Source organism: Eptatretus burgeri, chromosome 8 (genome assembly GCF_056783735.1).
Source record: "Eptatretus burgeri isolate ZD-2024b chromosome 8, Ebu_testis_v1, whole genome shotgun sequence".
Classification (NCBI taxonomy): Eukaryota; Metazoa; Chordata; class Myxini; order Myxiniformes; family Myxinidae; genus Eptatretus; species Eptatretus burgeri.
In genome coordinates this window covers 92,427,683-92,449,080 of record NC_140968.1, presented here as the reverse complement: position 1 = coordinate 92,449,080, position 21,398 = coordinate 92,427,683, and the positions used below count along the sequence as shown (strand labels likewise).

Here is a 21,398-nt window from a genome sequence, read left to right as displayed (position 1 = left end):
AGGGACAAAAATGGGTAGGATTTAATCAAGAGAAAATTGAGAAAAGAAATTGAAGGGGGGAGGTTGAGAAAAAATTGAGAATAAATTGAGGGGTTGTGAGAGGAGTAATGGAGAGAATCCTGAGCCTATACTTTTTGGAGAATTACTCACTTCATTGGTGATTTAGGATATGGTGAGAGCAGCTGGGATTTAAAGAGGTAGTTGTTATCTTCGCCACCTTAGGTGGATGGAGGTTATGTTATCGCCCCTGCCTGTCTTGTCTGTCTATCTGTTAACAGGATATCGCAAAACGTTATTGACAGATTTGGACAAAACTTGCTGGACAGGTTGGGTGTGTGACAAGGAGGAAATTATTCGATTTTGCTGAAGATCCGAATCTGGATCCGAGATTTAAAAAAAAAAATTTCAGCGATTCTTCACCATTGAGAGATGGGACCAAAACCAATATACGAATAGCGCAATATTTGAAAACTTTGAGGATGGATTATGACAACACTTGGTGCATGAGTTGGGTCAGTGACACAAACAAGCCAATTAGATTTTGGTTCAGGCCTGAATCCAGATTCTGCCCAGTGGGACACAAAACGTAAACTATTCATCTTGGTGAAGGTATGCACTCTACCGAGTGCCATTCTAGTTGTATTTGCATCTGCATTTCCACTTTAAAATAAGAAGATCTAAAGTGTAGGAATGAAATACTTGAATATGCACAGGATCGTTCTATGGTGTTAAAGTCGAATTTTAAAGCACAACTAAAGAGGTAAATTATAAAATCAGCTTCTACAAACGATTGGTCAACCACTGTCATCATTTTTTAAGAAAAGTTTTGATCAGTGTGAGTCACAGTCCAGAGAAGCTTTGCGAAACGGAAAACTTGTAAATAAACTTTATTCAGAACACATCGCCCTTATTTCAGGAGAGTTGATAAATTGCTTACTTCATCAAATCATGGGATTCATTAAATGTGACACGTTCACAAGGGCACTACTGTAGGTGTGTGTGTGTGTGTGTGTGTGTGTGTGTGTGTGTGTGTGTGTGTGTGTGTGTGTGTGTGTGTGTGTGTGTGTGTGTGTGTGTGTGTGTGTGTGTGTGTGTGTGTGTGTGTGTTATTCGTTGTTATCTCCATATGCGGGTTTCAAAACTTACAACGGAGTCCTCCCATGTCTCGAAGTGTCCACCTTCATATCAGTGAGGAATCACGATTCATGAACCGTGTTGTGTTGTTCTGAAAATTTAGTTCTGAGCGCTCTTTTGAGAATCGTCACCGAGCCCCGGATAGATTCCAACTGTCGTTAGTTTGTAGTAAGATTCCCAGGGATCGTTTTGAAGATCTCTAAAAGATTATTCTTCATCATTTACGTTGCTTCAATTATGACTGGTGAAATTTCAGCACTCTTCAGCTTCCAGGATCTTTTCACTTCATTTTTGAGATCTTGGTATTTGGTCATTTTCTTGATTTCTGCATGGTTTCGGCCAAAATCGGTGGGTCCTGAAACCTCAATTAGCAATGCCTTATTTTCCTTTTTGTACATCAGTACTCTATCCGGTAGCAATGCTTTGCTTTCTCTGTTCACGCTAAGATGGGACCGTGAAGTTGAATGTGAGCATTAATTTGTTATTCTCAATTATCTTTTTTGGTTCATGTTTCCATGAGATTTCTGGCACTGGGATATTGATGTTTTACTGTGGATGTGCCAGTGGATTAATCTACATAATCTTGTTGTGCCTTTGTGTGCAGTTGTTCTGACATGAGTTTTTTTACATCCCGATAGGAGGTGGCTCGTACATTCTCTTTCTACCTTGCAGAACCTACACTTGGCTGATTGATTCAATCCCACCATTTTCTTAAAGCTATTGGTGTAGTATCCCTGGTCTTTGTCGTGTGTGTGTGTGTGTGTGTGTGTGTGTGTGTGTGTGTGTGTGTGTGTGTGTGTGTGTGTGTGTGTGTGTGTGTGTGTGTGTGTGTGTGTGTGTGTGTGTGTGTGTGTGTGTGCGTGGATTGTATATACACAACCTTTAAAACAAATGTTTACACACAACCTTTTGATTTGCTTCAGTAGTTAAGTGAATGCTGTCTTGAGATTCTCAATTTCCTCATGCTTTTGATTTGCAAACTCTTTTGTCCACATCTCTTTTGGCAGAAAGCAGATAAAGAAGAACTCTATAGGAAGCTGAGTACATCACGTTTTGATACCACGACCAATGAGCTGAATAGGATGATCCATGAACTTCTGGGAAAGCTGGAAGCACAGGAGCACAACTGGCAGGATCTTCAGGAACGACTGACAGCTGAAGTGGACAAAAAGGTGTGCCTGGTATCGTCTCCTTTTATTTTGAGTTGGTGTTAGACAAACCCCCTTATGTAGAGATCAGCTTTTGATGCTTTCTTTGTATTTTTTCTTCCCATATATTGAATTAGCTGAACCGCATGGATCTGGAACCCCTAAAGAAGAGCATGGAAGAACGATGGAAGAACATGAAGAAACAGCTGCAGAGAATGCCTCGGATTGAAGCCAGTGATGCAGCTGGCTTTAGAGAGTGGGTGCTGTTTTTGTTGTAACTGTTTGCTCATTGTTGGCACAATGTGGACCTTGGCAACCATTCCCAGTAAATGTAACCATGTACGTAGATGGGAAGTCTGTGCCATCCAAATCCATTCAATAGATCGCTCATTTCCAGGAACCATTATTCTTGATATTTGTACTTTGCTGCTTAACACTCCAAATTGCCTTTGTCTTTATGAATGAGCTGCCTTCCATGCACTGGTGAACTGACCTTGAGAAACTACTCTTAACTATATGTTACCTGTCATATTAAGCCTAGTGTTGGCTTAGTGGTTAGGGTGGCAGGCTTAGGATCTGAAGATCCTGAGTTCCAGCCCTGTTGGCTGCTGAATTAACACCAGGTGGGGTTGATTCAGCCTGTCATCCTTCTGAGGTCGGCAAAATGAGTATAGTGTACTGAAAGAGCATCAGCAGCACAGCTGTGCTGCCAAGAAATGATAGCTACCCTGGCAGCCATTCTGTTATGCACAAGAGCAGAACATAACTTGTATTTTGTATTTGGAGATTTTGATGTTACACCTGCTCTGATCTTTTAATACAAGTTCTCCATTCATTTAATCTCATGGACTATTATAGTGGTTGTAGAGCAGAAAATGTCTTACTTGTCTGATGGGAAGGCTCAGTGTTAGCATATTTGCCTTTGAGCTGTCTGGTTTGGATTCGATTCTCGATCTATCTGTTCGACTGGTGCTTCTGAGGTTGGGCGTTGCATCAATCCGTGTACCATCCCTTCAGAAGGATGTGGATCTGGGGATTTGTCTGCCAGCATTACTGGTGGATGTTATAGATCCCACGGTGACTTAAGATGAAGAGCTGGCAAGTTATTACTGACACCACGAACAACTTATAAATTCCTGTTCTTACTAGTGCTGGGAAGACGATGGCAAACCAGCAGGTTGTACGTGAGCGTTACTTATTTTGTAATTTAGGATATGATGAGGGCAGCTGGGATTTAAAGATGCAGTTGTTACCTTTGTCACCTTAGGTGGATGGAGGTTATGTTATCACCCCTGCCTGTCTTGATGTAGTGTAATCCATTCAATGACGTTGATGCAGCAGCACTGAACAAACCTGTGGGTTCCACATCATGAGACAGAATTCATAACACATATTGTTCAAAATGTATTTTTAAAATTCCCTTTGAGTTTTGCTTTTTCAGCATTTAACTTTATTTCATTTTCTGAGTTTACGCAAGGTTCGCCCACCTGAGATTACCATCACACATCATAATATATCCGTCTTTTGCAAGTATTGTTCCTAAAGATCTGTAATGGTACAATGGGAATGATTGCTGAACACCATGTACTGTGAGGCTCCTAATTGTTTAAAACAGTTTTGAAAGGTTTACTGATCGTGCATTAATGGTGGGACATCCTGTCGGGCCTCTACGTGCTGCAAAAGGTATTACAGTTGGTTCACTGTTACCACCTGTAAGTTATTTGCACTAAATGATGGAAACAATTGACTCCTGACTCGAGGGTGCATTAATTGTCCAGAATCCCTTGTAGAGAAACACTGATGTAATAGTGCAGACAGGATGTCCGAGAGGCATGCACACTCGCCTCAAAGCTGTCCAGCCTTGGTTCAAATCTTGACCCAGCTCTAAACTGTCATGCCAGTTTTTCACAAGCATGGTGATTCATCAATGTGGATGCCGTTCCTCGGATGGACGTTAAACTGGGTGTCCTGTCTGCTGGCATTAGTTGGTGGATGTTAAGGATCCCATGGTATCCTTCGCGAATGGTCGGTGAGTTATTGCCGGCACCATGTTAAAATTCAAAATTATTGCCCTATCCTTCAGAAGACTGCATCAGGGGCACAGCCACACCCTCAGCCAATGATGCTACCTCGCAGCTTTGTGCTATATACAAAAGGAGAAGACTGATGTGATTTCAATGACTATCGAGTATATCATGGGCAATTCACTTGGGTAATGGAACTTGAGTTACTCGCTGCGATATCCGGTCGACAAAGGTTGGTTAATCCCATGTGATATCCACTCGATTGCAAGGCATAGCTAAGGAGACTCCAGGGAGAGGTTCCAGCGATATTGATACTAATCACCCAGGATGTGCACAGACAGATTGAGTCAGTGTGTGGCCAGCTTAAGACATTGCTGAAAACCGTTCAATTTCTGGTAATTTTCTCTTCAAAGAACTGACTTTTCCAAAGCAAAGTCTCTTACTAATTCCACACTGATTTACCATACTTTCCATGCTATTGCCAGGCTTACACACAATCCTTACTTAAGTGGTTTACCGACCAGGCTTACCCACAATCTCAAATTAAAAAAAATCAATCTTATTCTATAGATACAACAAAACGTGGGAGATACTCATATATATATATATATATATATATATATATATATATATATATATATATATATATATATATATATATATATATATATATATATATATATATATATATATTACAGGATGTGGTCTAATTATCTGTTGAACGTAACAAGTAATATTAGTTCCTGGTTCTATTGTTTACTGTTTCTAATAATCTCTATTTGTTGTTTTAAACAATTATTATTTTTTAACAATAAAAGGTGCATTTGATGGTTTAATTCACGGGGAAAAAGGTTGCAATATTTCAGTTGTTCAGTACATTTTTAGAGAATGCCATATTGTGTTAGTTTTTATCATTGTTGTATAATTCTGTACAATGTAACCACGCAGGCAGCTCCTCACCCGACTGCATTGCATCGCCTGCAACCGGCCTGTCCAAGTTCAACGGGGGCCGTAAGTTTTCCTTCAACTTTCCACTACCCTGCTCTTTCACCTTCTCTCAAAGATCTCTCAAAGCCATCTTCCTCTTTGCAGTCTCTCAAAGCCATCTTCCTCCTTCATTCCATTCACTGTGCCTCACTTTCCCATTCTCTTTTGTTGTAGGAACAAAGAGAATTACATCTTCTTTTGTGCAACGGTCTTTGCCACTTCCCCTCTTCCTCTCGGCAACGGTGCTTTTAAATAATTAATACTGCAGGGGAAGGGTCGAGCCCAAAATGAAATTCAAGAGGGGTCTCCTGGGTGAAAATGCCAAACAACAAGATGAGAAAATGTAATAATTAAATGACATCGAGATGATTGATTTGTAACTTGAGTTGTTGCAAGTTGATAGAAGTCGGGAACATACTGCTGGAGAGGCTGTTCCAAAGAAAGCAAGTGCATTTCAGAGGGATGGAAGGGAGGGTAATGAAGAAAGGGTACCAATTCGAAGCTGGACTGGTATTAAAAACAGAGTGAAGTGGAGGAGGGATAGCAACAGAGTTTGACAGACCACTGACTGTGAAAGAAGAGGCACTGGGAGAAGACTGCTCAATGGTGGACCAAAAGCTGGAGATTGCGAGACAAAGTATGATCATTAATCAGTCAGACATGTTCAATGTTCATTAATTAGTCGGACAAGTCCGATATTATACATTAATCAGCTGGACAAGTCCAACAATCCAACAATCCAATATGATCATTAATCAGTCAGACAAGTCCGCCAATCAGTCGGACTAATCCAGGCTTGGACGTGATCCAGAATACTGATGACTGATGGAGGAGTGCTGTTTCAGACATGATTTGGGATTTGTCAAGAGTGAGCAACTGATGGGAGTTGAAGTAGTTGTGAGCTCTGAAGAGGAAACAAAGTTTTTCGGAAGCAGATATGGTGATATTGAGGATGTGAGTCTGCCAGGAGAAATTTGTAGAGATTGTGACACTGAGCATATTAACCAAGGAGGACTGCTGGAGTTGAGAGCTTAACAAGGGAAGAGGAGGGGTGGCTGTGTTGATCTTGCTGGGTATGAGGAGGGACTGATTGAAGGAGACAAGGTTGGCGGAGTCCCTTTGTTGGATGACATTAAGATCAGGACTGATGAAGGCAACAGTTGAGAGGTAATCGCCAGCAAGGGAATGGGAGGTGTACTGGGGATATATAACTGGTGGAGGAGTGGAGGGTGAATTGTCAGCAAAGATTGTGGCAGGATTGTTAATAGCTGTGTGGAGGTCATTGATGAAAATAAGAAAGAAGAAGGTTGACATGATAGAATCTTGAGAGACACCAGAATTGATGTGGTAGGGGTCAGAGAGGGCACAATCAATGTAGGTAGAGATGTATCACTCAGCGAGGAAGCTGATAATTCAAGGAGATGAGCTGAGGCTGAATATCATACATTGAGAGCTTCACTAGGAGCTTTTTATAACATAATCTGTCAAAGACTCCACTGATGTCCAGCGCAACAACTCTACTTTCTCTGAATTGCTCAAAAGATAAAGATCATTCATTGACAACCGAGGTCAGGAGATCACCAGTGGACCTGGCTTTACGAATGCCATGCTGCTTGACATTGAGGAGAAAGCAGGATTTGAGGTTCATTAAAATTTGTTTATTGATGAGAGACTCCACAACGTTGGAGATATTGGAGGTCAAGGCAAATGGACAGTTATCGGAGGGATCAGTCACATGTTGCCATTCTTTGGGACAGGGTAAACATAGGTGTGCTTCCAGGAGGTAAGGTTAGATACTGGTACTGTTGGAGAGGCTGAAAAGCTTGGAGAAAATAGAAGCAAGTTTGGGAGTGCAGCATTTGAAGACAACAGTAGGAATGCCATCTGGACCATTGACTTTGTTGGTTATGAGTGAGAGCAGGCCTGGTGAACATTTCAAGTGGAAAATTTGACAGGCATAAGGGAGTTGGATTTAAGAAAAGCAGGATGAGTTATATTGGAATCATCCAGAGTAGAGTTGGCTGCAAATTGAGAGGCAAAGGTCTTGGCTTTGGATTTAGTAGAGCTGGAGACTGAGCCATCAGGGTTGTTGAGAGGAGGAAAGGATAACTCACAAAAGTTGCTGGAAATGTGCTTGGCCAAAGACCAGAAGGTACAAGTGCTGCTGGGGAGAGAGGAGAGCTTGTGTCAGCAGGTCTGCTGGATAAAGGCGTGTTTTGGCTGTGGCGATGAAGCACTTGCAGTTGGTGCAAGCAGCCATCTGAGCCCTATGATGATGTGAAGGTGAAGTATTCAAGCATTGTGGACAGCAGAAGCACATTGATGGGAGAACCACGAAGGGGGTGAGGCTTTTCCCACATTTTAATGAGTAAGCTACATGATGACAATACTGAGAAGGATGATTTCATTGATTAAGTCATCATGTCAAAGGATGCGGGAGGTATGCTGAGAATACTGATACTGCTGGAAGGGATGGTCGGTGGTATTGAGGCAGTAGTCAGAGGATCTACCAGGTGCACCAACAAAGATATTAGTGTAAAGATTAAGAAAAAAAGTCCAGACTGTTTGAGATGTTGGAGGAGCAGTCAGGAATGCAGGTAGGTTCAGAGATGAGTTGGCAGATGTCATTGAGGATGGGAAAGGCTTCAGCTTCAGTCCCAGCCGAGTCAATGCACATAGTGGAAAAGTCAGGAGGAGTTGTGGATGTTGAAATCCCCAAGAATGATGATTTCAGAAGATGAAGAAGATTGTTGGATTTCCTCATTACAGGAAGCGAGGTAGTCAAAGAGCTGCATGTGATTGTTCGAGTTGGGAGAGTGGTGGAGGCAGAAGATGGATTTATTCAGACTGATGGACACTTTGAGCCAGAGAAGTTGAAAATCATAGTTGGAAAGCTTGCCCCTGCTATTTGTGGAAGAACAAAGCACAGTCAGGGATCTTGCTGACAATTCAAATGTATTTGGCTTATTTATTAGGATTGTCGTCTGTCAGGGCCATACATCTATTACTTATACCCTACGATGTCCTTCGCGAAGAGCAAGCGAGTTGTCCTACAGGGGGCACTGCATCAGCGGAACAGCCACACTTCCATAAATAACGTAACCAGCAGTTACAGGCTGTATACTAAATTAACAAATCTGCCCCACCCCTGTCAATTCTCCTACCATTTGCTCGACACATGCCCAATACCTACCGTTCCATAACTCTAATCTCCTCCCAACCTCACCAAGACTTCTCTTTCCTGTCCTCTCTCCTTACATCCATGCTCTCAATTATATTACTCTCAATCTATCTGCCCCCTCACCCCCACTTCAACCCACACCCAGCTTTCCTGGCCATGTGCACATAATAAATAGGACTTAACTGTACGTGACCTATTTTGAGTTGTTTGCAGCTTCCAATATATTTTGTACTTTTCTTTCATCCAGACATCTGATCACAGTTCCCAAAGCACATGGTTTCCCCTCGACACGTTCTGCTCGTCCTTATACAGTGTATGACATTGAGCACATACGCCAACACGCTCGTAGGTGAGAACACGTTCACCCATCAAAGATGAACCACTTTGATAATTTGTACACTGATGTCGTTGTCACTTTACACGTATCTTTTCGAGAGCTGTGTTGTTTTTGCAAAATAACCTAACTTTCACTTCCACTGACTTTGTGTTTGTTTATGGAACGTACAGATCAATGCTCTGGTCTTCGGCCGCAATGTGAACGCGTTTGAACAAACGAGAAAAACAATACAAGCCTCAAAACGTTTGTTGATAAATTACTGTGAGCATTATAGAATGAGGGATAACTCTCTGCATTGGATTAGGATGTTGCATCACAGAAAATCCAAACATTGGGAAAAATCAGCATTTTTAACATGCATCCAAGTCGGGTGAAGTGAGATTCATTGAGTTCATGATTGAGATTAAAGTTAAATAGGTATACATGTTGTAGAAACATTGCAATAAGAGTGAACAAGTCGAAGCCAATATTTGTAGAGTTTGAAGTCAATGTACACTTTCCAAGTGAATTTGTATACATATTTGTTTGTTTGTTTGTTCACTATGCTTCAAAAACTAAAAAAACTACTGAACCAAATCCAACCAAATTTTGCATGTTGCCGAAGGGTGCCTCAGGTATGGTTTCTGTCTGGGTAGCATATCTGGGAGGTACGGTTGCCGGGAGTGAGTTCAGAGTGGGGGGAAGACACCAATTCTCTCTTTGTAAATTTGATTCATTTTGCACCACCCGGTGGTCGCCGGCATTACATTATCATGTTCTTCTTATCAATAAATTTTAAACAACTTGACAATCTGCATAACGGTGATTTTGAAATCTCAGCGAGAATAATTCGAAGTTTTTAGACTAATGTATTTTCACTCATTTTGAGCGGAGGTTCAAACCAAATCATCCAACAATGAGCTCCGTCCGCTGCGAAGTGGAAGTGATTTTTGCTCATGCCATACGTAAGCAGCAAGGATGGTTGATGAAGGTGATGTTGGCTGAATTCCAAGTCGATGGAAGATGACCTCGGGCAAATGATAGAGTGAATAAAATAGAATGTACAACATGTTGTCTTTTCATTAAATCCGTCAGCTATCACAACAGGTACTTTTGGTGGCGGATAGATATGAGAAACTGAGAAATAGAAGAGATCTAACTGACATGAGTATGTACTAAGTGGAGAGTCAATTTCACAAGAAAAACGTTTTATCCCCACACTTTTTGAAGAAAACGGGAAGAAAACGAATAAAACTTTTATTGTAATCGGCTCCTGTCTGTCTGTCTGTCTGTCTGTCTGTCTGTCTGTCTGTCTGTCCATCTGTCACACGATTTCCAAAACGGTTGTGCAGAAAGTCACCAAACTTGGTAGTTACGATCATCACACGGCAAGAAGGTGCAAGGGCCTTATCATATCAAGAGGTGAGGTCAAAAGGTCAAATACCAAAAATTGCAATTACGGGCACATTTAAAACAGTTTTTTGAATGAAAGTTATAATATGCAATCAACATTGGGGAACCAATGAAATATGTAACCATTTTTTTTTGATTTGGCCCCCGGTTCATGCCCCAGTGGGTGGGGACTTACAGTCACAGGGGTCAAAATGGAGAGAAATAATTTTTAAATCAAAATTTGATATTGGGTCAATTCTGGTGGAATGTTATAACATCTGTTAACTTTGCTTTATATGGGAAGCGTGGAGATTTTTGACGTCGTGCCATCAACTTTGCTCTCGATGAGTTTTGGGAGTCTTTTGTGCATATAATAATAGTTGACAGATTTTAGTAAAATCAAGAGTGAGCTTCAGAGAAGGATTTTATGAAAATAATGTGAAATTTATGAAGATCTTTTCCAGAATCAGAATGTAGTCATAGAATATTGGAGCTACTCAGTCCGCTTTCCCTAAATAAGTCACTTGCCACAGAGCTTAATCTATCAGATGCTTTTCTCTTTTTCTTCCTTCGTAGCGATCGTGAGTTGGGGGATTATGCGTATTGGGCCTCGATGAAAATGTGTGGAACGAGTCGCCGCAGCGTAAGAACAGCCGCCCCCTCATCCTGGGGGACAGTTCCGAACCAGCAAGCAGCACACACCCAATACAAGGTCACGTTTTGCTGTGATGCCTCTTATTGACTCATCACTAAAGGGGCTGTCACACCTTGACGTTTTAGCCAGCGTATGGCAAGGTCTAAAAATGTATGTAAAACGCTGGCATATGCTAAACTATTGGTGTTTTTTTAAGTTTTGGGCATATAATAACGTGTTTGACATATGCATAACGTATTAGTAACGTACACAGAACGTTTTAATCACATATAGATAAATTATACCAACGAATGCTGAGCGTGTTGTCTGCGTTCACAACCTATGCCCAACAATAGTCTAACTTATGCATAGCGCGCGGCAGCGTATCGCCGACGATCACGTGGCGTAGGCTATTCATAGGCTGCGGCTCGACGATTCAAATCATAACCGCACTAGACATCGAAGTGTGAAGCCGCTGTCACACCTTGACGTTTTAGCCAGCGTATGCCGACACATGAAAAATTTTCCAAACCAAGCTGGCACACGTCGAATACGTTATGGGTAAGTTTTGTATACGTTAAGAGCACGCTGGCATACGTCGTAGTTTTCTGGCATACGTCGTCATATGCTGAGTACGTCGAGAAATTTTCAGCATGTTGAAACTTTCTCGACGTACTCGACGTATGACACACGTTCCGCAAACGCTGGCATAAGTTGTAGGCACGTTACGCGATCGTCGACACACGTCAACACACGTTACTTGTAAGTTACTCATAAGTGGAAACACGTCGACGTAATGTTGAGCATACCCGAAACTTAATTTTTAACCGATGAGTAACGTGCTTTGAACCTATGAGTAACGTGCTTTGAACCTATGCATAACGTATCTCCAACGCACATTGACGTATGTAGACATATTTGATTGACGTTTTCCGGATGACCACAGAACTTATTGAACGTGTTTTTAACTTACAGCTACCGTATAATGGCATATTGGCAGCGTTTAGGGGAATTGGTATATAAAAATCGGGTTCACAGGAGGAACCCGTCAGTGTTTCAGACTCCATGTTTTTTTTTGGGGGGGGGGTCGCGGCTACAAAAGGTTGAGAACCACTAAACTAGACATTACCTCGACGTGTTTCAACTTATGAGTAACTTACAAGTAACGTGTGTCGACGTGTGTCAACGATCGCGTACCGTGCCTACAACTTATGCCAGCGTATGCGGAATGTGTGAGTCATACGCTGGCATACGTCGGGAAATTTCAAGCATGGAAAATTTGTCTAACACCTCGGCGTACTGTGACGTATGCCAGCGTACTACGAAAAAAAAGCCAGCGTACTACGATGTATGCCAGCATGCTCTTAACGTATACAAACTTACCCATAACGTATTCGATGTGTGCCATCGTTTTAGTCAAATTTTGCATACGTCAGGCATACGCTGGCCAAATCGTCAAGGTGTGACAGGGCCTTTACATCAAACAAGGTTCATGGGTGAAATGCTGGATATTGCAGTCGGTTAAACTGTCAAAGTTATGAACTGTAGATCAATGTAAGTAGACAGATACTGATGAGGTACATAGAAGATCGAAACAAAAAAGTGTGGATGATTTAGAGTGGATAAGATGGAAAAGGGTAATGTGAAATTTTGGGGAATATGGATCTTTATTAAGTTTGCTTTTATTACTAATATATTTTAAATCTAGTGAATAATGGGTAAAATCGTGTGGATTATAATCATAATATGTTTAAATTAACTCGATATTAAAATAATCTTAATTGATTAAATAGGTTTGAATTGGGATATTGCATTGCTGTGTTGACTGACTGTCTGGACACAACTTTGAGGATGTGGGTCCATTGATGGTGAATAATCTACTGATGTGGACCAGTGACCGGGTTTGTGGATCCGCTGTTTGGAGAGGTTCTGGGCTGAAAGGATCAAAACCTCGATGAAAACCGGTGCCAGCTGATGATCCGGGCAGTTGGGAAATCAGTCAATTCCATCCATTGGGACCATACTCTGTGCAGAGCGTTGGTGCTGCCGAAGCAGTCTCCTCGGCTATTGGACACAATCCTGGACGGGTCACAACTCAGACACAGGATACCAGCATGCTGGCACTCATTTTTGCCAACCTCGGAAGGACGTCAGGTAGAGTCAACCTCACCTTGTATTAATTCAACAGCCGAGTGGGATTTGAACTCAGGATCCTAGGATCCCAAGCCCACCACCCTAACCATTAAGCCAACACCAGGCATAATCTGAGTAAGTTAAGGTCATAACTTCAAATAAAATAGCTTTTGTAAATACTTAGCAGTACATAATATATCTGTGTTTGTGTGTTTATATGTATCTGTTTATGTTTGTATGTGTGTGGGTATGTCTGGATTCCTTCTTGGGACTGCAGTGCAGTAATTGATCTTTATTTTGATTCCCTGACAAGGAACGTTGACGCAGGAGGAAGCCATTTTTCCAATTGAAGCCTGCACTGTTGTTTTCAACCATAGGTTATTTGTCCATGCTTCATCCTTTTTAATGCTGAGAATTAAGCTAGGAAGCAGCAGGTACCATTTTTAAAGTGTTTGGTATGACTCGGCCGGACTTCGAACCACCTACCTCCCAGACTCAGAGCGGACACTGTCACCTTTAAGCCACAGAGGCTGGTAAATTAATACATTGATTGGCATAGTCAATCTAGGCCAGGGTAGCTATGAGAATAAAAAAAGCCCTAAAATAATCCATATTCCCCTATTCATTTCCAAAGATAGAAGAAGCGAAAAGGAAAAGAAGTAGAAGAGATAAATGAACAAGGTCATTGCGAATGAAAAACAATCTTTTTCAGCATTTTCAGTGGCAATTCCTCATGAAATGTATATTCCCCATCATTGACTGCATAATGAAATACATCGCCATATGCTCTGCTCATGTTTGCAGCCACTTACTTGTTGCAATAACGAGGTGGACATCCTGGGTCTGGATGGACATATCTACAAAGGCAGGCTGGACAACATGACACCCGATGGTAGCCAAGATGAGTCTAAGAGTACAGGTACATGCTTTGTAGCAAACGTTGGCCTCACAAGGCTTTGGACAATTGGTCAGTTTGACTGATGCATCATTTTATCACATTGCATGAATGTTTTTGTTGGGATCATAAATCTTTGAACCAGCTACAACCTGATGAGGCTCAATCCTGGGTTCATTAATTGTGAGATGTTTTTTGTCTCTTATTCGTTGACAAAAGCCTTTTTTTCCCCCTCTAAATTCGGCAAGTCTCCAGGAAGAGGTAAACAACAGGATAGTGGGTTAACAGACTGAAAACGATCAGAGGGCGTTGGTTGGACAAAGTATGTGACAAAGTATGTTGGACAAAGTATGTGCACTAAAGTATGTGGAAAAGAATGACAGAGAGAAAATTGGTGAGGAGATAAACAATAAGTTGGTGAGATAAAGTTTATGTGTACATTTAAGATACTATGAGATGACATGGGCAGCAGTGTTTAAGTGCTTTAGGTATAGGAAAGAGGATGAAACAGCTGACACAAAGAGTTATTTCCATGGACGAAATAAAAGTTTGAGGAAAGATTGTATCATGCAGACAAGGGGGGGGGGGAGGGAGGATTGGCAGACAAGGGATAGACAGATATGTAATAAAAGCCAGGGAAGGTACAGTCACTCTAGAAGAGATGCTTTCCCTATTCTGCTGTACATCGGCATGAAGGGGAAAGAAGTCCTGTGCCCTTCTGCATCGTGGACCCCAACTGCAGGCAGAGCTGACACTTTAGCTAAAGGCCCGGTCACACCTTGATGTTTTAGCCAACGTATGCCGATTTTTGAATTTTTTTTCTAAAACGCTGGCACACGTTGAATATGTTATGGGTAAGTTTTGATAACATTGAGAGCACGCTGAAAAACACTGCCATACGTCGTTGTACGTTGGCTTTAAACGTTGTACATTTTGGTTGTCCTCAAATTTTTTCATGCTTGAAATTTCACGACGTATGCCGGCGTATGACTCACACGTTCCGCTACGCTGGCCACAAGTTGTATGCACGGTCTGCGATCGTTGACAGACGTCAACACATGCTACTTGTAAGTTAATCATAAGTTGAGACACGCCGAGGTAATGTTTAGCGTACCTGAAACTTATTTCTAACCTATGATTAACGTGTTGTTGGCACGTTACGCGATCGTTGCCACACATCGACAGACGTTACTTTTAAGTTACTCATAGGCTGAAAGACGTCGGTATAATGGATCGTCCTTGCGTCAGCATCAGCGGCCACGGCCAGGACACTTATTTGCAGCATTCTTCAAACTTTTCTTCGGCATGACGAGGATGTTCACACTTCCATGTCTAGCTTGGCTATGATTCCAATTGTTCATCGGCAGCGTCTATTTAAAATAGTCGAGTTTGAGCGTTTTAACACGTTCAGAAGAAACGCTTCAAATTTCCAAACCCCAGCGTCAAAAAACAAAGGCGAGTGACAGCAATTTAAATCGTTCATTGTAAACAATGAAACGAGCTGAGTGGTACCGTTTAAAAGTCGTTGAGTGTAAAAAAAATCCAATTGTTGAGCTGCAAGCGTCTACTTTCAATAGTGGAGATGCAGCCATTTAAATCGTTGAGTTTATCATTTAAATCGTTAAATCGTTAAACGCAAGGACGATCCATCATAACCCACACCCTCCCCCTCACACTCACCTACTACTGCCAACATGAACAAACTAATACTAATACTAATACTAATACTGATACTGTTACTGCTGACATGGACATCGACTCAAAAAGGACTCGAAAACACTGTTGGGTTCCCCTTTTATGAGCAGCATTTTTATATACCAATTCCCAAAACCGCTGGGAACACGTCTTTATATGGCAGTTGTAAGCTAGAAACACGTTAATTTATTTTTTTTTGTCGACCGGAAGACGTCATTGGAATACGTCTACATACGTCGATGTGTGATGGGACTATGTAAAGAATTGGTTCAAAGCACGTCAAACATAAGTTAGAAATAAGTTTCGCGTAAAAAAGACATTACCGCGACGTGTTTCGACTTATGAGTAGCTTATAAGTAGCCTTTGTGGACGTGTGTAAGCATCCACATATCGTGTGTAAAACTTATCCCCATCGCATGCGGAACGTGTGTCATACACCGAGTACGTCGTAAAATTTTGAACATGTTTAAAATTTCTTGACGTACTCTACTTACTACGACGTATGATAGCGTACTTTAGCGTTGTACTCACGTATACCAAACTTACTCATACCGTATTTGACGTGCCCTAACGTTTTAGACAAATTTTTGTTATGTCGGCATACGCTGGCAAGATCGCCAAGGTGTGACCGCGATGTTGACTCTTCCATTTCTACGGCAGTTATGATTCGAATCGTTGTGCGTCAGCCTTTTAATAGGCTATGTCACGACATCGTCGGCGATGCGTGCAACGCGCTATGCCTAAGTTAGACTATCGTTGGGCATAGGTTGTGTAGGCCGACAACAGGTTCAGCATTCGTTGGTATAAGTTATCTATAACACAACGAAACGTTCTGTGTCCGTTACCAATGCGTTATACATAAGACCAAGTCGCTATGAATACGTCCGAATCTTTAAAAAAAAAACATCAAAAGTTCAACGTAAGCCAGCGTTTTACATACATTTTAATACGTTGCCATCGCTGGCTAAAACGTCAAGGTGTGACCGGGCCTTTAATGGTGAATATGAAGGTCCTTGTCAGATGATGCTCATGGCAGATATAGAAGGCTGGTGTGAGGGGGTAAGTAAGGAGTTATTGTCGTTAAAACATGGCGAAAAGGGGGGTAACAACAGTTTACAACCTTGCTTGTGGATTTTCTAGACTACTTTACCATGCAACCCAGTACAATTATAAACTGGAAGGCCACTCAGTGGAGCGCATACTTCCGCCAGGCAATGCCTGATCTAGGAGAACATATCGGGCCCATTACATTTTTGAAATATCATGCGACATATCATTTTTGGCCCTATCTTTCAATGGTGAAGAATTCATTTTAAAAATCAAATAAATCTCGTAGCCATATTCGGATTCGGATCTTCACCAAAATTGAACCCAATCTTCCTCGTCACACAGCCAACGTGTCCACCAAATTTCATCCGAATATGTCCAGAACGTTTTTTTTTTTTTCTTTTTTTCTTTTTCTTTTGTATACCTTGTCGAGGCTCGTGTTAGAGCTAACACACAACACACAACAAGGGAGGCAGGAGATGGGAGAGGGAAGAACAAAACAGTGGGGAACAGAGACATTAGGAGATCTGTGGAAGGGAGAGGGATGGGGCAGGGAACATGGGGAATACAAGATGGACACTACAGGGACTTTCAGGAAGGAAAGCAGGGCATTTGAAGGAGGTGGATTTGTGGTGGATTAATGGGGATAGAAAAGATTGAGGATTTGGATGCGGGATGATAAGAGGTGGTGGTGAACAGTTGTTTTGAACGCCTGGAGGGAAGAATGGGAATGAATAGAGTGAGGGAGTTTATTCCAAAGGCAGGGAAAAAGAGGAATGAAAGAGTGAAGGTGATCAGTGATTCGTGATTTTGGTAGATTTACCAGAAGGGGGTTGTTGGCGGACCTTGGGCGCTCTGTGGAAATGTGGTGGGGACAAATCACAGAGAGAGCAGGGGGCGAGGCTGGAGAAGAGACTGTAGAAGACAGAAAGACCACCGACCTACCTGCGGTGATTGAGTGAGAGGCCCAAACACTTAGCCTTATTGCGGGAGATGCCAATGATCCGAAATGCCTTGGTTTCTACAGCGTGAATCCGAGAAAGGTGGGAGGCAGGAGCACCAGCCCAGAGGGGAAAGCAGTACTCCATCAGGCTGCGGACAAAAGCTTTGTAAGTCGTCAGGAGCTCAGGTGGGCCGAGGAAGGACTTTGCACGATGGAGGATTCCCAGTCGGCGACTGGCTTTGGAGGTGAGGTTTGAAATGTGGCTTTCCCAGGAAAGGTCATGGCAGATAGTGAGACCCAGAAGCTTGAAAGAAAGGACTTCTTCCAGAGGATTGTTGAGAAAGTGGATGGGGGGGGGTTTCTAAATGGTCCTTTCGAAGAGACATAGTGAGAGTGTGAGATTTGTCCGGCTCAAAAGACATGTTCCACGTGTTGGACCAGTTTGTGATTTTATCCAGATCTGCAGTGAGCGAAGAAGCTGCTGCTTGCCGGTCTGAGGGATGACAGATGGTAAGGCAGAGGGTGGAGTCGTCGGCAAAGAGAAATTGAGGATTCTTCAGAGAGTCGGAGAGATCATTGATGAAAACCATAAAAAGAACAGGGCACTGAACGCAACCTTGAGGAACTCCAGCCTGGACAGGAAGAGGGGATGAAAGAACTCCATTTAGGGCCACACGTTGACTGCGACAGGAGAGGAAGTCTGTGAGCCATGAGTGGAGACGGCCTTGAATACCATAGGAAGAGAGTTTGGTGAGTAGGGCAGGGTGCCAAACCATGTCAAAAGAACGTGATATGTCCAGCGATACGGCTTGGATTTCCTGTCTGGCATTGAGGACTTCCATCCATTGTTGGGAGAGCAGAAGCAGCATATCCAGGGTAGAGTGACCTGGTCTGAAACCAAGATTATGAGATTATGGTGCTATATCTCATTTTTGGCACGATCTCTCAAGAGTGAATAATCACTTTTTAAAATTCCAGTTGTTGGATCCGCATCTGGATCTTCACCAAAATCGATTCAATTCGTCCTTGTCACACATCGAACCTGTCCACAAAATTTCATCCAGATCCTTCCACAGCTTTTTAAGCTATCATGTACACAAACAAACGGACTGAAAGGGGTGAAAACCTATCGTGATGAAGGTAACAACATTCATTTTAGCTGCTTAAACCTGTGAAAAAACTGGTTATGGCCTATGATCCATGTCCCCCCATGAACACACATGCACACACACAGTTTCGTGAGGTGCTCTGTTCTCCTAATGATCTATGTTGTGGACTGCAGGTGAATCTTTGTTCATGCCTCCAACACATTTACCTCGATTATATGATGCAGAAATAGATGAATATACATCGTATAAAGGAAGTGAACAGGAAGATACCGCACGCCCTTGCCAAACTCCCACCACTGTGCATGGACTTCAAAACAGTAAGAATTCTTTAATCATCTTACAAATCACTAAATACCGAATATCAATCTGTACTTCAAACATTTTCTACACTGCTTGCTTCCTTTCATGTTTAATTCTTCCTCGATCACGATTTTATGTTCCCTTAGCTATGGGAGTGAGGCTTGGGAGGGTAGAAAGATTGAAAGTTAAAAGAATCCTCATTTGTCTGTGATTGTAATTAGCAGGAGGCTTTGTCCCTCATCACTCGTCAAGCTGTCATGATATCAAGGGCTTTTGTCTCCGTCTCTATTGTTTCTGCCACTTGATCGGGTGGGGTATCCAGGCTCAGGTAGATGGGCAGAAATTTTATTTTCCCCCTCACACAAGTATCATTTAATTAAATAATTTGTGTCTTCTCAAAATAATTAGAGACTCTTACTGGAAAAACAGAAATTAGCTATAAAGTTATTGAAATATTTTGGCGGTTTAAAGTAAATAAATAAACGCAATGAAAAAGCCAAAAAGCTCTCTCCACCCTCTACATCTGATAATTTGGTTGATCAAGATGGGACGATATATTTAAATCGAAAAAGTCTGACAAAAGTCTCAAGTCGTGTTTTGAACTCGGACTTGGCAGGATATTCATCCGATACACCAGGCTTGAATTATTATTTGAAAATGAAACTGATGATCGTTTGTGATCTCTCTCACAATATATGTCATTCATGGTCTTTTAAATGGTTAAAAGTTACTCATATCCAGTCATCAAATTTAAATCACCTATTAAAAACGACTGGAGGATAAACAGCATAAAAATGTGGGGGTTAGTGGTGGTGGGAGGAGAATACTCTTTGGAAAAGCGAAGTTAATTGTTAAAAAGTTTGAATCAGAGAGAGAGGTGATATGATAGATGATTGTAATCCTCCATTCTGTGTCCCCTTTTCCAGGCGTACGCACAGCTTAAAGCAGTCTGGATCTTGGAAATCTCTATCCGTATAGTCTGCTGTCCTCACTTCTGAGACTCAAGGGACCAAAAGCCAGAAGTAGGATCGAAACAAGAGCTCACGTTTGAAAGTGGAAGCTGAACAAAGATTTCTTTTAAACCATCACACTGATTCCCTGGGGCCAGTTCCAGTGAATGAATCACGATGTGATGGAGCTACATGAATAGGGGAGGTTTAGGTGCATTGGGAAGAAAACTACAAATCTCTGTAATACGACCATATAAGAGTCTTGACAAAGAGAATTTCGCAAAGTGTTTTACAGAAGTGTCAAATAGTTCCTTATTTAATCCAGAGAGATTTCCAGGTGTGGGACATCCTCGGCTTGGTAGAAAAGTTGTTGCTTGTACAAGTAACTCGTTTTCTAATGATTATTTAGGATTTTCATAGGTTGTTCATCTTGCATACCAACATTTACGTGTGTGTGTGTGTGTGTGTGTGTGTGTGTGTGTGTGTGTGTGTGTGTGTGTGTGTGTGAGAGAGAGAGAGAGAGAGAGAGAGAGAGAGAGAGAGAGAGAGAGAGAGAGAGAGAGAGAGAGAGAGAGAGAGAGAGAGAGAGAGAGAGAGAGAGAGAGAGAGAGAGAGAGAGAGAGAGAGAGAGAGAGAGAGAGAGAGAGAGAGAGAGAGAGAGAGAGAGAGAGAGAGAGAGAGAGCGAGAGGAGAGAGAGAGAGAGAGAGAGAGAGAGAGATATATATAGAGATATATAGAGATATAGAGATATAGAGATATAGAGATATAGAGATATAGAGATATAGAGATATAGAGATATAGAGATATAGAGATATAGAATGAATAATATCCGCCTCGAACATTTTCCTACTCCTTGTGCTTCTATAACTACTTGTGTTGTAATGAGCATATTGTCTGAGACACTTGGATTGAGAAGAACAAAGACAATTGCTTGAAATGACCAGCTTGCATTGAGATATATATATATATATATATATATATATATATATATATATATATATATATATATATATATATATATATATATATATATATATTTGACGTTACCATCAAATAAAATCTACACAGGGTTGCCATCTTGTTTCAGTTTTCTCTTGTTATTATCTATCTTTGTTCAGAAACCTTGCTTTAAAAATCGAAATGAGTCTTTGTCAATGAGATGGTAATCATGATAATATATAGAAACTGGAATGGCACTCGGTGGAGCACATATCCCCGTTACATAATTCCTGATCCACGAGAACATATCGGACCCTATACATTTGTGAAATATCATTCTATATATTAGTTTAGTCCTATCTCTCAACGGTGAAGAATTTAAAATTATCAGATCGGGATCCAGAGTCGAATCTTCACCAAAATCTAATCAGTTCGTGCTTGTCACACACCAAGCCTGTATACAAAATTTCATCCGAATCCATCGACAACTTTTTGAGATATGCCACACACACAGACAGACAAACAAACAAGCAGACATAGACTGGTACTAACGAAGTCGTCAACTTGACC

General features: G+C 41.6%; 1 protein-coding gene across 4 annotated transcripts in view; it reads left to right on the top strand.

Annotated features, from left to right (window-relative positions):
- The window catches only part of LOC147022277 (uncharacterized), a 58,523-nt gene extending 38,011 nt beyond the window's left edge, over positions 1-20,512 (top strand). For 3 of the 4 annotated variants that reach the window (XM_085893002.1, XM_085893001.1, XM_085893003.1), the window contains 8 exons: positions 2,142-2,306; positions 2,420-2,538; positions 5,255-5,317; positions 8,722-8,823; positions 10,759-10,894; positions 13,754-13,868; positions 18,812-18,955; positions 19,865-20,512. In XM_085893002.1, the coding sequence (XP_085749128.1) occupies positions 2,142-2,306; positions 2,420-2,538; positions 5,255-5,317; positions 8,722-8,823; positions 10,759-10,894; positions 13,754-13,868; positions 18,812-18,955; positions 19,865-19,881 (861 nt within the window). In that variant the 3' untranslated portion in view covers positions 19,882-20,512. The remainder of the gene's footprint in view (positions 1-2,141; positions 2,307-2,419; positions 2,539-5,254; positions 5,318-8,721; positions 8,824-10,758; positions 10,895-13,753; positions 13,869-18,811; positions 18,956-19,864) is intronic. The other variant, XR_015061161.1, reaches the window with a different exon arrangement.
- Positions 20,513-21,398: the final 886 nt, after the last annotated feature.